Consider the following 16,301-nt stretch of genomic DNA (forward strand, 5'->3'; position numbering starts at 1 on the left):
TTTCTCCCCTCTCCCTCCTTCCCTTCCACTCTCTCTGGAAAGCAATGGAAAAAATATCCTCAGGTGAGGATAACAAAAAAAAAAAAAAAAAATGATGCAGTCCTAGAAGTGGAATTATGAGATGAAGGCATATCAAAAAATGTTAAGGCTCTAAAAAAGGTGTTATCATTCCTTTTATTAATTACAATAACAACAACAATAGTAATAATTGAATGTCATCTTAACATTTTACCATCACAGGGTCAGAACACTAGAGGATCAATATGAAGAACTGTCCTTTATTGATTATATACTTGAAAATGTCCTAGAAACCACAGCCTCTCTGACCTAAGGAGCTATCTAAATGGAAAAGGGAGAAAAGGCAAGTAAAGTATGAGACAGAAAAAGCCTGAGAATCTTTTTAGCTTGAGGTAGCAGGACAGTATTTATACCCTGACCCTGAGCAGCCAATCAAGCAGCACTGTTATCTTTTCAGAAAAGGAACCACTAAGGCACAAAGAAAGGTGCAGATTTAGAAAACTTTCAGCAGCGAGACTGTAAGACACACTACGTTTCAGCAGAAAAAATATATATATAAAGTTTTAGAATTTCAAAAAGGTGTTTACTTCCTACTTCAAAGAGAAGGCACTTTTAAAAAAAAACAATACAATATAAACTGCACAAAGATCCATAGAATCCACTCAAGAACACCACCACTTACCAGTTCTCTCAGAGCTGACCTTCCAAGAAGAATTGTCCACAGTTCTCTGCTGCTCCTGAAAAAAGACAGAAAGCAGACTGAACTAAGCTATCTCACAGCTATTTTATCTATTCTCTAAAGCAAAAAGCTCAATGAACAAAACAACTTGTTAAAATTTTGGACAGTAATCCTGTTATATTCTTAGAAGTTTGATGTTCAAAATAAAAATTAAAAAACTAAAATATAGCCCTAGCTGGTTTGGCTCAGTGGATAGAGCGTCAGCCTGTGGACTGAAGGGTCCCAGGTTGGATTCCGGGCAAGAACACATGTCCTGGTTGCGGGCTCAATCCCCAGTAAGGGGCGTGCAAGAGGCAGCTGATCAATGATTTTCTATCATCATTGATGTTTCTATCTCTCCCTCTCTCTCCCTTCCTCTCTGAAATCAATACAAATACTTTTTTTTAAAAAAAGAAAATTAGTATTTGATCATAACAAGAATCAACATTTATTAAGCAGTTGTAATTGTCAGGCACTGAACACCTTGTCTTATTGAATATGGACAAGTTATGAGGCAGATACTGTTATTATCCCCATTATTTCATCCAAAACTAAGGTTTAAGAGTGGTTAAGTAAGTTGCCTAACATCACAAAGCCAATATATAATGGAGCCAGAGCTTGAACCCAGGTTTGCACAACTCCAGAGTTGACTCATTACATTACACTGCTTCAAGGTGCACCAAAGAACTCATCCTACAAGCAAAGACTGAGGTGAAGCTTTCTGTTCTACAGTGGCATACCATACCCATAATACAGTGGCTGGCACATAGGAGAGGCTCAAAAATACATGCTGACGAATGACTATCAAAGGAGGAGAAGTCCCTTTTAGACCTATAATCTAATTGGAAGAGGAAAATTAGAAAAAACAAGTATCTGCAGAAGTGCCAAGAGAAGGCAGAATAAAAGAGAAAATGGTAGTTTAACAGGAAGGGAATCCTTGTGGAAATGAATGTTACTGGCTCCTCAATTCCTACACATTTACTGGTCTAGGAATAATGGGAATAAATCTAGAACTTCATGATGCTCATACACTTCGTATTGGGACTGACAAAGGATGTTAAGCACACATTACACTATCAGCGAGTAATGAAGAGCTAAACCCTAACAAACACTCCAAAGGAATATAATCTAAGACAAAAAGAGTCAGAGGAGAGAAAGATCACTGGGAACTGAGCCAACGGCTAGTGCAAGGGTTCACCTCAAATAGGGACTGGAAGGTTTAAGCAGGGTGACTCTCAGGACACAAGACATGGCTGGAACTGTGACGTCCAAGCCAAAGACTCAGGGAAGCATCTTCCATATATATTTTCATAAATAAAATATGTGCTATCATGTCATATTTATTTACAGAAATATATTTGAGCTAAGTATTTGTAGGAGAAACTAAGGAACCGAAATCAAATAACTTGCCTGAAGGGTAAAGTTAAAAATTTTATTGACTTCCAGGCCAATGTTCTAGCAGACACCATGGAACTCCATTCCGAAATGAACGGGAGCCCACGGAAAGGGGACATTCTCTTCCTTAGAGAGGTCCCAGTCCCTGGAAAACTGGGTGAACGCTGCTGGGGGGTTAGGAATAGTCTCTACAGCTGTGCCTTTAGGTGGAAAGCTGAGACACAGCCCACCCACTGGGGAGCTCTTTTTTAAAAATATTTTTTATTGACTTTTTACAGCGAGGAAGGGAGAGGGATAGAGAGTTTAGAAACATCGATGAGAGAGAAACATCGATCAGCTGCCCCCTGCACGCCCCCCACCGGGGATGTGCCCGCAACCAAGGTACATGCCCTTGACCGGAATCGAACCGGGACCCTTCAGTCCGCAGGCCGACGCTCTACCCACTGAGCCAAACCGGCCAGGGCTGAGGAGCTGTTTTGAGAAAGTTATTTCCACATGAAGACAATAAACAAAAGTGGTCACTGCTTGCCTGGCCTGCCTTTCTCAGTGGTTAGAGCATTGTCGGGGCACCAAAGGGTCCAGGGTTCGATTCCTGGTCAAGGGCATGTACCTGGCGTGCAGGTCGGGGCGCATGCAGGGGGCAACCAAGCAATGTTTGTCCTCCCCCCTTCCCTTCCACTCTCTAAAAAAAGAAAAAGGGAAAAATATCCTCAGGTGAGGATTAACAACAAACAAGAAAGTGGTCCCTGCCCAGGAAACTCCGACTCCGCAGAGGAGGTTCGTCTCTTTTGCATGATTTAGGCAGAAAGCTTTCACACCACTATCTTTTTTAGCACATTCCGTCGTCTATAAACACATTAACTGAAGAACACGAGAGATACCCAAAACCGCCAATATTCAAAGGGAATTTCTGCCAAACCCCGACCGAGCTTCCCGGAGCCGGGCTGCTCTGGGAGTATCCCCTGTCCGACGCCGGCCACCCACACGGCCGCGCACTGGCTTCCCGCGCTCGGGCCACCGCGGGGCTGTTCAGAGGACTCACGCCCGCGGAGACACCAGCTGGCTGTCCGCAGGCGCCGGGGCGGGAGATTAAAGGGTTTTGGTCGCGATGCGACCCGCAGGCCTGGCACACAGACGGGCGCTGCAGTGTAGCCGCCGCCGCCACGGCCCGCGCGCACAGGCTGGAAGGACGGTCTCCTGAGCCGGCCGCCAGCAGAGCGGCGTCTCCAGCCCGTGGGTCATTCCTTCCGCCTTCGGGTACGAGTCCAGCAGGGCTGCCAGGACGACCAAAGCATTGTCCACGCAGACCCACGCGGCTCTCCCACTCCAGAGCGCGCCTCGCCCTGCAGGAACTCAACGGCTCCCAAGCGCCGCAGCGACCACGACGCTGCCTGTGGCTAAGAGCGGACGGGAAGCAGCGGGGGAGGGCAGAGCCCACGGGTGCGCACGGCCCCGGCAGGCCCGGGGCGGCCGGTGCGGGAGGCGGGTCAGAGAGGATGGTCGGTCCGCAAGACGTACCACAGGTACCGAGAGCCTGGCGCCTGCGCTCCTGGGGGTTAAGGACACCGCGGGCAAGAGGAAGGCAGGGACAGCGCTGGCCAGGGCGGGCGCACGGAGGCCTGCACGCTGCACCGCGGGGACCGGGCGGGAGCCCCCACGTTCCCCGCGGGCCGGTCCAGAGCGGGATGTGAGTCAGCGGTCAGTCAGCAGCGTCTCCCGGAGCGGCGGGGGCTCGGAGCGCACGGAGCGCGCCTCCCGCAAGAACGGTTTCTTTTCCCGGTTCCATCTTCCCGTCCCAGAGCCCAGCGCGGTGCCTGGCACCTCGTGGGGGAGCTGGGCTGGTCGGCCGACGGGACCGCCGGCGGAGAACATGACTGGACGGATGAATGGAAGGCTGCGCGGGGAGAGAGGGCGGTAACGGCAGGGGTGGCGCGGCGCCACGCGAGGCACCGGGGAACCGGGGAGCGTCGCCAGGGTCGCGAACGGGGGCTGCCCCGGGCGACCGCGAAGCGCCCCGTCGCGCCGCGGAGGAGCGTCACGCCGGACGAGGAAGCGCGGCGGGGAGGTGGAGGGGGCCGAGGGACGCGCCCTTGGGGAGAGGGAAGGAAGGGAGAGGGATGGGAGAGGAGCCCGGGGGCCGGCGCCGAGGGGAGGGCTGAGGCACCGGCCCCTCCTCGGAGAAGTCGCCTCAGATCCCCGCGCGCGGGGACCGTTTGGACGTGACCGCCTCCCGCCTCGGCGCCCGCTCACCTGGCCGGGCTTCGCCCCGCTAGCGCCGCCACATCCCGCTCCCTACGCCCGCCCCGTTTCCACTCGGCCTCGAGCCCACGCCTCATAGCCGCCCCGGCCGAATCGGCCCGCTCCGCACCTCACACACAGCTCGCCGGCGGCAGCCGCCATCTTCGCGCGCCCGCGCGCGCGTCCGCCCCGCCCCCAAGCGCCGTGCCCACGTGACCGCTCGCCTCCCAACGGGCGCGTGGACGGGGCTTTGCGTCACGTGACGGCGGGGCGGAGCCAAGATGGCGACTCCGAGGGAGGTTAAGATCGCGCGGCTAAGGCACCCGAGGCTGAGATGAAGGCAGCGGAGTGGCAGCTTCTGCGCAGTAGGTGGGAGATGGTGGCGGGGGACCGGGCACCAGCCCCCAGGCGTCAGCGGGCGCCCGACAGTGGAGCTTGCGCCCTCGCGGCTGGAGAACGAAGAGAGAAGGTGCCGGCCGCGTGAAGCTGCTGCTCTCCGCCTGGCAGGGCTTGAGGGGCTCAAAGTCCAAGGCGTCGCTAGTCACCCCGGTGTGTCCGGGTCCCCGGTCTAGAGACATGACCCGACAGCGCGCCCCGCGGGCCCCGGGGCCGGGAGCGCCGCTGAGCGGGTCGGTGCTGGCCGAGGCGGCGGTGGTGTTCGCCGTGGTGCTGAGCATTCACGCGGCGGTGATGGACCGGTACTCGTGGTGCGCCGTGGCCCTCGCCGTGCAGGCCTTCTACGTCCAGTACAAGTGGGACCGGCTGCTCCAGCAGGGGAGCGCCGTCTTCCAGTTCCGAATGTCCGCCAACAGCGGCCTGCTGCCCGCGGCGATGGTCATGCCTTTGCTCGGACTGGTCATGAAGGAACGCTGCCAGGCCGCCGGGAACCCCTACTTCGAGCGCTTTGGCATCGTGGTGGCGGCCACCGGCATGGCCGTGGCCCTCTTCTCGTCGGTGCTGGCCCTGGGCATCACTCGCCCGGTGCCCACCAACACGTGCGTCATCGCGGGCTTGGCCGGCTGCGTCATCACCTATATCATGAAGCACTCGCTGCGGGTGGGCGAGGTCATCGAGGTCCTGGAGGTCCTGTTGATCTTCGTCTACCTCAACATGATCCTGCTGTACCTGCTCCCCCGCTGCTTCACCCCGGGGGAGGCGCTGCTGGTGTTGGGGGGCATCAGCTTCCTGCTCAACCAGCTCATCAAGCGCTCCCTGCCCGTGGTGGAAAGCCAGGGCGACCCGGTGGACTTCCTCCTGCTGGTGGCAGTGACGGGGATGGTCCTCATGGGCATCATCTTCAGCGCCCTCTTTGTCTTCATGGACTCGGGGACCTGGGCCTCCTCCATCTTCTTCCACCTGATGACGTGTGTGCTGGGCCTCGGCGTGGCCCTGCCCTGGCTCTATCGGCTCATCCGGAGGAACCCCCTGTTCTGGCTTTTTGAATTCCTCTTCCAGACGGAAACCCGCCTCTACCTCCTAGCCTACTGGTCTCTGCTGGCCACCTTGGCCTGCCTGGTGGTCGTGTGCCAGAATGCCAAGCGGTCATCTTCCGAATCCAAGAAGCACCAGGCCTCCACCATTACCCGGAAATACTTCCACTTCATTGTGGTAGCCACCTACGTCCCAGGTATCATCTTTGACCGACCACTGCTCCACGTGGCCGCCACTGTGTGTCTGGCAGTCTTCATCTTTCTAGAGTATGTGCGCTATTTCCGCATCCGGCCCCTGGGCCACACTCTGCGCAGCCTCCTCTCCCTCTTCCTGGATGAACGGGACAGCGGACCGCTCATCCTGACACACATCTACCTGCTCCTGGGCATGTCTCTTCCCATTTGGCTGGTCCCCAGGCCCTGCACACAGAAGGGTAGCCTGGGAGGAGCGAGAGCCCTGGTCCCCTATGCCGGCGTCCTGGCTGTGGGTGTGGGTGACACTGTGGCCTCCATCTTTGGCAGCACCATGGGGGAAATCCACTGGCCCGGAACCAAAAAGACTTTCGAGGGGACCATGACATCTATATTTGCCCAGATCATTTCTGTAGCTCTCATCTTAATCTTTGACAGTGAAGTGGACATAAACCACAGTTATGCTTGGATTTTGGGGTCCATCAGCACAGTGTCCCTCCTAGAAGCATACACTACGCAGATAGACAATCTCCTTTTGCCTCTCTATCTCCTGATATTGCTGATGGCCTAGCTGTTGTGCAGCAGCAATGAAGGAAATAGAGACATGAAGAGAACAAATGGTCCCCACAGCGGCCAGCCACTTGGGCATAAAGAAGCAAGGGGTGAGAAGCAGATTTGATTTTTCAGTTGATTCAGATTCAAAATAAAAATTAAAGCTCTCCTGGTTTTAGTGTTGCTGATATTAAAAAGCAAAAAGACAGCCCAGCTGGTGCAGTTCAGTGGTTGAGCGTCGACCTATGAACCAGGAGGTCACAGTTTGATTCCCGGTCAGGGCACATGCCCAGGTTGTGGACTTGATCCCCAGTGTCGGGTGTGCAGGAGGCAGCTGATCAATGATTCTCTATCATCATTGATGTTTCTCTCTCTTTCTCTTGAAATCAAAATATATTTAAAAAAAAAAAAAGACTTAAAGGATGGTGCAACGACTCAACTTGAGTGTGCTATGGGTCCCTGCCTCTCATCTTGCAATCCTCAGAGGGGGCGGGAGTGGACACTGGAGGCCATATTGCATAATGGTTAACACTTCAGGCTCTCTGTCAAACTAAACCGGTCAATCCTTGGCTGTACCACTTCTTTTTTTAAAAAGTATATTATTAATTTCAGAGAGGAAGGAAGAGGGAGAGAGAGAGAAACATCGATGATGAGAGAGAACCATTGATCAGCTGCCTCCAGCACATGCCCTGCTGGGTTTTGAGCTCGCAACCCGGGCATGTGCCTGACCGGGAATCAAACCTGGGACCCTTCAGTCTACAGGCCAACACTCTCTCCACTGAGCCAAACTGGCCAAGGCAGCTGTACCACTTCTTAACTGTGTGACTGGCTCTACCATTCTGTGTGAATGACCCACATCCCAGGTGGTTCAGGGTTCCTGCTCTGGAGAAGGGCTGCGTGCAAATGACAGTCGAGCAGGAAATAATTTGGAAATTGGGGGGCCAGGCGGGAGCCCAATGCAAGAGGAAGGACTCCGCTTGTGCTCAGGCCTTGCCATCCTTTTATTCAGTTTGGGATACACCCATAGCCCTTAGGCAAGTTCCAGTAACAGGCAGACTATCTTATCAGTAAGGATTTACATAACTGGTGGGGAAGTTGCTTCAGCTACTATTGTCTCCACTAAACAGTCAATGCATAGCTCTGCCCTTTGCCAGGGCTCAAGGGACACCAGCTTTTCGGGCTCCTTGTCCACACCTTTCTGCTAGTGAAGACAATAGGCGGCTTCCCACAATTCTGGGCCTCAGTTCTCTGCAAGATGGGAATAAGCCTGCACCTCAGAGTGTTGTGAGGATCTGATGAGGTGAGGTGTGTATGGTGTCCAGCCCGGGGCCCACACATCACAAGCAATCAGTAGGGAAAGTGTCATCCTTGCGCAAGGCCAGTCCTCTCAGCAAGCCAGTGGTTGTACTTCTGTTGGTTATACTTGGAGACCAGAGTGACCTTGGCTTTATTTGGAGAAGAACCCAAGAGGAAAATAGCCAAATGCATGTGGTTCCTCCCATGTGGGCTAGGAAGAGCTTATGAGGAAGGGCTGGGGGCAGAGGAGCAACTTCTCCCCACTTTCACCCCGCCTGGCAGGAGGGGCCTGCCGGAAGAGGAGAGACGTAAGGCCAGAAGCCAGGAGGGGAGCTCGTGGGATTTCTGCCCCGTCCTTTCCCTCAGAAAAGTACTGAGACCTTCCTCTGGGGCTCGAAGGATTGCAAACCCTCCCTTCTCTCAGACTCCCTCTGCTGGCCCAGGAGGTGGCCAAATGTCCGGGAAAAGCGGCCGCTTGGCCTCGCCTCCTTGTGGTCTTGGGAAAGGGCCCTGTCCTTTGTGCCTTGGCGTGTCCATGCGTACAGTGGGGGCTGGAAACAGGGTCACAAACTCCGACAGCCGCTGAGACCAGGCAGGTAATGCAGTGACGGAGAACGGGAAGTGGGATGCAGAGAGCACACGCGCCTCTAAGGCTCAGCCAGTTGTCAGCATGCTAGACCACTGGCCCAGTGCTGTTGACCTGTTCTTTCAAGGAAGCTTAGCAATCTTACTGTTTTGTGAAATGGCTCAATTTTAAGAAAATTTTTTAAAAATGCCAAGGTGCCCTACCTGGTTTGGCTCAGTGGATAGAGCAGCCTGGGGACTGGAGGGTCCCGGGTTCGATTCCAGTCAAGGGCACATGCCCGGGTTTCAGGCTCTATCCCCAGTAGGGGGTGTGCAGGAGGCAGCCGATCAATGAGTCCCTCTCATCATTGATGTTTCTCTCTCTACCCCTCTCCCTTCCTCTCTGAAATAAATAAAAAATGTTTTTTAATAATAAAAATAAATAAAAATGCCAAGGCCCAGACAAAACACAACTGTGGTCTGCCATCAGCTAGTAGCCCCTGATTTGCAATCTCCAGGCCAGACCCCAGCTAAACAGGATCTGGATTTGGTAGTTGTTCCTGCAAAAGGTCTGGGTGCCTGCCAGCCAATCCCAAGCAGGAGGGACCCATGAAGGCCCTCCGTCAGGGCCAGAGAGAGGAAGGGCCTGGCCTGAGGTTAGGAAGGTATTTGGTCACAGAGCCAGGACCAGAATCTGGGACTAGATTCCCAGCCCTGGTAATCTCCCCCACCCCCACCCCCCACCCCCTTGCAGGTGAGGAGCACAGGCTGTGGGTCAGGCTGAGCTCCTGAACAACTGCACAGCTGTGTGCCCTGTGAACGTGGATGGTAAGAGCACCTGCCCCAAAGGTCCATCGGGGTGAGGACTCAGTGAGACGCAGCAGGTGAGCTCTTGGCACAGCGAGTGAGTGCCCACTCAATGTGAGTTGTTAGGGAATCACAGACCTCACCAGGCAGGGCTGGGATGCCTGGGATGGTTTACAGCAGGGCCCTCATTTTGACAACATGTCCGCTGGGGAAAGAAGGGTCGAGAAGCTGCATTGGGAAGTCATTTTTATTCAATGCCTTGCGCTGTAATAGTGTTCTGTCTGAGGGGAGAAGAGGAAGAAGCTGGCAGAGGAGTGGCCAAACCCCTTTGTAGCCGAGAGGCTGCCTCTAGAGCAGTGGTTCTCAACCTTCCTAACGCCGCGACCCTTTAATACAGCTCCTCATGTTGTGGTGACCCCCAATTTCATGGTTACAAATTGAACATAATTAAAGCATAGCGATTAATCACAAAAACAATATGTAATTATATATGTGTTTTCCGATGGTCTTAGGCGACCCCTGTGAAAGGGTCGTTCGACTCCCAAAGGGGTCGCGACCCACAGGTTGAGAACCACTGCTCTAGAGGGAGCTTGTGTCTGGGCAGCGGGGAGGTTCCTGCTGCCTGGCTGCCACCTCTTGCCTGCCTGTCTGCAGGGCCAAGGGGCACAGACACTGGCAGAGGAAAGCTCAGGAGGAGAGAGGTGACTTCCCCGCTGCAGCTGGGCGGTCGGCAGGTGCTGGTGTTGGCAGCCACAGCTTCCCGGGAGGGGACCGTGCCCAGGCCTGCGGAGCCTTTAGGTGTACAGTGGGGGGAAGGGCAGCTCAGCTGTTGGCTGGAGCCTGCAGGAGACAGAGGAGATGACCTCGAGATGTCAGTATCACCGCTCCCCCCAGCCTCCAGGACCTCTTTAGGGGACTGGGGCACACCCTCCCTGCCACCTACCAGTTCTCCGGGCTCCAGGTGGTGCCAGAGGCCTCCATGAGGTGGAAGGTATAGGCATGGCGTGAGCGGTCAGAGAGGTTTGCCTCGCTCTTGTGCACCACTTCTCCGTGGATTAGGATCAGGGCCCCTGGCAGGGACACAGCAGGTCAAGAAGGGACACGGGCCCTGCAAGGCTCGAGCAGTTTTGTGGCCTGTTCACCTCCCCATTCTTTCTCATCATGAGAGCCTGCAGCCTGCCCTGGGATCTGAGGCTGTGCTGTGGGACATGGGTTCCCCGGGATCCGGTCCCTTCAGGGGGGCCTGTGCCCTTGGCCAGCTTTCGCAAGGGCATCCTGTGGTGTTTGCAGAACCAGACACAGCTGGGCTGGTCAGCTGGGATCTGGCCAGTGAGGGCTGAGTTGGACTTCAGTTCTCCCTTTTCCAAAAGGAAGAGGGGGCCCTAGGAGCTGGCATCTGGAGCACTTGCTGGGTACCACACAGGTTCTGTGTGACATCTTCCAGCTTCCCCACTTTCCATCTGGAGAAACTGAGGCTCTGGGAGATTGGGTCATTTGCCCAAAGCGCCCAGAAATAGCAGAACCTGGAGTCCAGTCTGATCAGGAGACTTGGTGTTAATCCCACTGCTTCCCGGTTTCCCAGTATCCAGTGACCTCTCATTCTGTGACTTCACAGTACTCTGGTGAGTGGGGGCTCAGAGCAAGGCCGCAGGGCCCTGCCTTCCTGCCCCCTGCGTCCCGCCTACCTCTCTGCACTGGCGTAGGCACAAAGAGGCTGTCATCCCGGGCTGGCTCCGACCCCAGGAAGTTGAGGCCAGTCACCGAGCCAGCCGGAGCCCGGACCATCCTTCTCTCCACTCCACCTGCAGACCAAGATGGAGCCTTTGGTCTTTCTTTTTCCCAGACCCTTCTCCCGCGGCGGGTGGAGTATGAGTGGGTGGGGAGACGGGTGTCCTTACTGGTGTGCGAGCCAGGGATGAACCACAGGCAGCCGTTCTCCAGCGTGGCGTCCTCCAGTGCAATCCACACGCCCAGCACCCGGCCCAGGGGCTCCGTGTACAGGAAGGTGGCGTCCTGGTGAGAGGAGGCTACAGCAGGCCCGGGGGGGGGGGGGGGGCATGAGGAGCTGGGCTCCACTCACCTTGGGCTTTTTTCTCCAGCCCCCAATCCTCTCCGAGCCCTCCGGGCCCAGCCTTCCCAGGATCAGTTAGAATTTCGCCACTTCCTGGCCTGGAGACTCAGAACAAGAGATTTCACCTCTCAAAGCTTCCATTTCCTAAACTGTAAAGTGGTCCCAACACTAACAGGCCTCATGGGATTGCTGGAGGATTTCATGATGTGTGAAAAGTGCTGATACTGACTTGTAATTACTTGCTAAAAAGTAGCTGCTAAATGGAGGTGGAAGAGGGGATAAATGGTGATGGGGAAGAAAATAAAAAGCAGCTGCTATTGCCCTAGCTGGTTTTGCTCAGTAGATAGAGCGTTGGCCTGCAGACTGAAGGACCCAGGGTTCGATTCCAGTCAAGGGCACATGCAGGCTTGATCCCTGGTCAGGGTCCTGTGGGAGGCAACCAATCATGTCTCTCTCTCACATCAATGTTTTTCTCTCTCTGTCTCTCCCTCTCTCTCTCTTCTACTCTTTCTAAAAATCAATGGAAAAATATCCTCGGGTGAGGATTGACAAAAAATAAAAAAGTAGCTGCTAATTAACTCCAGCCCGGTAACTAAGGCCACTGTCCTTAACCAGGGACAAGCACCTCCAGTCACCGACGATTCACCCAGTGGTGGAAGTCTGGGGAGTTGAGCACAAAGTGTGTGTGTGGGCAGGCGGGGGCAGCAGTGTCCATCAGTACCCCTCCCCGGTGCTGGGGCTCAGTCGGGATGGGGACCACTGATCGAAGGGCCTTTGTCTTGGTAACAACCAGGCGAAGCAGTACTAGTCTCTCCTCTTCCTTCCTGGGGAACTGTGATTTCTGAGCACCAAACCGTAAGGGGGACATTGACAATCCAGACAATGTCAAGAGAAAGGTGTCCTAATGGGGGCGTCCCAAAACACTTGGAGAAGGAATGGCTGAAGGAAATGGGGGTGCAGTCCTCTGACCGAATGGAGGAGCTGGTCACCAGGAGGCCGGCTTGGGCTCATTAAGAAAGGAACGGCTGCCTGAGTCGGTGGGCCCCCCTCACGGGAGGTATGTGAGCAGAAGTGGGTGACCGCCCACGAGGGGGGCCATAAAGGGTATCTGTGAATCCGGGGGGGGGGGGTGGTGGAATTAATCCGTTTCTATACTGAGTCAGTACTCCAGGGAATTTGTTAAGAACACAGGATTCCCAGGCCCTGGCAGCCCTATTGACTCATGATCTCAGGGAAAGGGGCCTGGGAATCTGTATTTTAACTAGCTAGGCGTGTGTCCAGGTTCAGGAGCCACTGTGCCGGGGCTCCAGGATGCCCCCCAATCCACTGTTCCAGGAAGGACCGGAAGGCGGCTTCTCTTGCCTGGCCCGCGGACATTGCGGCAAGCGCCTTCCCGCCCTCGGAAGACCCAGCAACCACCAACATCCCAGATTTCCCGCCACGGCCTCTGCTGGGCATCCAGCCCGCTCTGGGCTCACCTTCGCCGCCAATGTGAGGTTGCTGCAAGAGAAAGGGCCACGTGAGAGCAGCGGGGGAGGGGGGAGAGGCCGCTCTGAGTTTGTGGGAAGCTCTTCCCTGGCACAGGTGTTTACCGCCAGGATTTCCCATCAGCACCCATCTATCGGGCACCTACAGGGTGCCAGGCCCTGGAGGGCTGCAGAGAGAAAAACCACCCTGCCCTAGAGGGCACTCCCAGTCTGACCATGCACACGCCTGACAAAACATGAGGCAGAGGTCAGGGGCAGCCATAGAGGCCGGGACCCAGGCCAGTCCCTCTCTTCCCAAGGGAGCTGGAAGGCTTCTTGGAGGAGGGCTACTGAGCAGGGTCTTGAAAGCTGGGAGCAGAGCATTTCAAAAGCCAAAGGGAAGAGGTAGTCCTAGGGATCCCTGTCCCTCCTACCACCACATTTTAACAGCACCAACTGAATGCCAGGTGCCTTAGCCAGAGAAGACCGATTGTACATGTTCTTCCCCAAACTTAACAATAACTTGGGAAGCCATTTTTGGCTCCCCAAAAAGGAGGGGCTTGGTATGAGCATTCTGCCCATTTTACAGAGGGTAAACTGAGGCCTGGGGAAGCCGGGGAGCTCACCTTAAAGATGTACATGCTCTGCACCACCACAGGCTTCTGGAGGCCCAGACTTCTGACCAAGGCCTGGAAGGGGGCAGAGGTCACACTGCCAGCCTAGCCACACTCACTTCTGGCCTATCCGCCCACCCTCGCCCCCACCTCTGCTCACCTGCATTTTGGGGGAGTGTGTGACACGCTTGAAGACAGGGTCATAGGCGTGCAGAGCTGCAGGACAGAGGTGGGCTGATGGGCCAGTCCCCAGCCCCCACACATCCCCCCGACACCTAGCCCTGGCCACCCAGACTCAGGCCTTGTTCTCACTGATGCTGTGCATTAAGCTTTCTGCTTGTTTATAACCAAGGAGTGGGCCCCACAGACAACTTCTCCCCATCATAGGTCCCAGTCCACCCATGACCTTATTCTTGACCTTCCGGACATCTGAGAATCACTCCCTGCCTCCCCACTCCTCAGAGGACAAAGGGCTCCCAGGGGCCCATCACGCGGTGGCATCTCAGTATTGCCACTCACTCTCTGTGACTTCTCTCCTGTAAGCCTCAGTGTGCTCCTCTGCACAATGGGACTAGAAGGCCTGCCTGCCTCCCACGCTGCCTAGGACTCAGGGCAACTCATGCAACCCCCTCCCAGGGCCCGCACGCAGTAGTCACTCCTCTCACTGTTGGCTGTTGTTACAAAAAAATCAGTGTGTGTCTCTGTGTGTGAAATGTTATATGTCAATTATACCTCAATTTTAAAAGTGAGGGTTGCGCCCTAACCGGTTTGGCTCAGTGGATAGAGCATCAGCCTGCGGACTCAAGGGTCCCGGATTCGATTCCGGTCAAGGCCATGTACCTTGGTTGCAGGCACATCCCCAGTAGGGAGTGTGCAGGAGGCAGCTGATCGATGTTTCTCTCTCATTGATGTTTCTAACTCTCTATCCCTCTCCCTTCCTCTCTGTAAAAAAATCAATAAAATACATTTTTTTTTAAAAAAGTGAGGGTTGAATGTACTTAATGCCACTCAGTTGTACACTTCAAAATTGTACAATGGTAAAGTTTATGTTATATGTACTTTATGACAATTTTTTTACAAAACTACGATGATATAACTTCAAGTTTAAAAGTAAGCAATATAGCCCTGGTCAGGTGACTAAGCTGGTTGGAGCGTTTCTTACACCAAAAGGTTTCAGGTTCGATTCCAGGTCAGGGCACATACCTAGGTTGCAGGTTTGATCCCTGGTCAGGGCGCATATGGGAGGCAATGGATTGATGTTTCTCTCTCACATCCATGTTTCTCTCCCTCTCCCCCTACTTCTCTTTCTCTAAAAATCAATGAAAACATTTTCTCAGGTGAGGATTAAAACAAAACAATAATAAGCAGTCTACAAAACAGATTATAATGTATCAGACTGAAAAACAAACCAAAACCAAAACACCAGCTTCCTAGCTTGCTTTGGGGTCTCAGAACAGGGACCATGTCAGCAGGTTAGGTGCTCCTTACGGAGACCCCAGGAAGCAGTGGGACCCAGGAGCCCCATGCCCAGGGCCTGGATCATCCCAGGCCAGGGGAGCTGAGGGGTCTGCCTATGCCCATGTGGGAGGGGGGGCTCTGTGGACCCCCCTTCCCAGTGCCACGTGATTAGCATCATAAGGTGCAGAGGAGCAGGGGGCGCTGCTGCCAGAAATGCCTCTTGCTGGGCCACTACTGCTTGCTTTGGGTAACGCCCCCAAACCCCCCAGGCCTCAGTTAACTCAGGCCCTTTCCCCAAGGTGCCTACTTACCATGGGCAATTTTGTTGATGGCTTTCTCTGGGGGGACCAGGAAATTTCCTGTGGCACAAAGAGCAGGTACAGGCTGAAGAACTAGAGTCTAGTCTCCCCTGGGTAGCGCCCCCGCCCCCGCCGCGCTGGGGGCAGATACCCGAGTCCAGTGTATCCCCACCCATAGGGCCCCAGCTCCGAACCTTTATTGTCAAAAACGCCTTTCTCAAAGAAGAATCGAATCTTGTCGCCGCTGCTCAGGAAATAGTCTGTGCTGCCCTGTGGAGGGGGGACATCAGAGGGACTGAGCGAGCATCGCGGGTCAGAGGTGGGCCTGACGAGGAAGGAAGAGGGCGTACATGCTTCCCACCCACAGGGCTAGCGACCCCCTGGTGCTCCTCAAACCTGCCCACCCACCGAGGCAGAAGTGACTGGCAACCCCAAGGGCCTGGGAGCACAGCTGGGAGCTACAAGCATGACATTTCTTGGAAACCTCTTAAGTCACATGACTCAACCTCGATATGGTGTGATTCATAACAGGCGCTACAGCGGTTCTCAACCTTCTGGCCCTTTAAATAGTTCCTCATGCTGTGACCCAACCATAAAATTATTTTCGTTGCTACTTCATAACTGTCATGTTGCTACAGTGATGAATCGTAATGTAAATATCTGATAAGCCAGGATGGTCTTAGGCGACCCTGTGAAAGGGTCGTTCGACTGGGTCGCGACCCACAGGTTGAGAACCGCTGCGCTAGAATCAAACAGGCCTGGTGAGGCAGGGGGTCCCGCGGGGGTGAGGCCGACGGAGTCCTAATGAAGCATGCCCGACTCCGGAGACCGGTTCAAGACGCAGTCTGAGTTTTATTAAGTACAGGGACATACATAACATTCCAGACCAATCAGAAGTTTACAACATCCTTAGGGCAACCAATGGTAGGAAAGTTAGGGTACTATGTAGGGGCTCTAGGGGGCTTACTCAGGCGGGCGCTGCCACTTCCCGGTGTGCCGAGGAAGCTTGTATAGGCGGAGTGCGCTCACGCCATTGCATCCGCCACTGCACTGAGATAAATCTCCTGAGCTCTTCCCACAGCCTGGTGCCCAGATAGCCTGGGGCCACTTGTGTTACCTGTCAGAGCCTCCTGGGGAATAATAACGGAACTGACCTCCAGGGATTGTTGGAGGCTTTAGGGAG

General features: G+C 54.6%; 3 protein-coding genes across 6 annotated transcripts in view; 1 reads left to right on the top strand and 2 right to left on the bottom strand.

The window, feature by feature from the left end:
* NUP188 (nucleoporin 188) overlaps window positions 1–4,579 on the bottom strand; it is a 48,455-nt gene extending 43,876 nt beyond the window's left edge. The window contains exons 1-2 of one of the 4 annotated variants that reach the window (XM_036329408.1): window positions 4,382–4,482; window positions 701–755 (exon numbers count right to left, since the gene is read on the bottom strand). In XM_036329408.1, coding sequence (XP_036185301.1) covers window positions 701–755; window positions 4,382–4,467 — 141 coding nt within the window. In that variant the 5' untranslated portion in view covers window positions 4,468–4,482. The other 3 variants (XM_036329409.1, XM_036329406.1, XM_036329407.1) reach the window with 3 other exon arrangements.
* Window positions 4,457–6,751, top strand: DOLK (dolichol kinase). The gene has a single exon (XM_036329410.1). It carries the CDS (start codon window positions 4,946–4,948, stop codon window positions 6,560–6,562), a length of 1,617 nt encoding a protein of 538 aa, XP_036185303.1. The 5' UTR covers window positions 4,457–4,945; the 3' UTR covers window positions 6,563–6,751.
* Window positions 6,752–9,738: 2,987 nt separating this feature from the next.
* Window positions 9,739–16,301, bottom strand: part of PHYHD1 (phytanoyl-CoA dioxygenase domain containing 1) — a 38,817-nt gene continuing 32,254 nt past the window's right edge. Inside the window, 9 exon segments of the mRNA XM_036329427.1 lie at window positions 9,739–10,050; window positions 10,154–10,280; window positions 10,896–11,012; window positions 11,109–11,237; window positions 12,760–12,781; window positions 13,374–13,436; window positions 13,522–13,577; window positions 15,131–15,178; window positions 15,313–15,388. Coding sequence (XP_036185320.1) covers window positions 10,005–10,050; window positions 10,154–10,280; window positions 10,896–11,012; window positions 11,109–11,237; window positions 12,760–12,781; window positions 13,374–13,436; window positions 13,522–13,577; window positions 15,131–15,178; window positions 15,313–15,388 — 684 coding nt within the window. The 3' untranslated portion in view covers window positions 9,739–10,004.

This window comes from Myotis myotis, unplaced genomic scaffold (genome assembly GCF_014108235.1).
Source record: "Myotis myotis isolate mMyoMyo1 unplaced genomic scaffold, mMyoMyo1.p scaffold_m19_p_12, whole genome shotgun sequence".
Lineage (NCBI taxonomy): Eukaryota > Metazoa > Chordata > Mammalia > Chiroptera > Vespertilionidae > Myotis > Myotis myotis.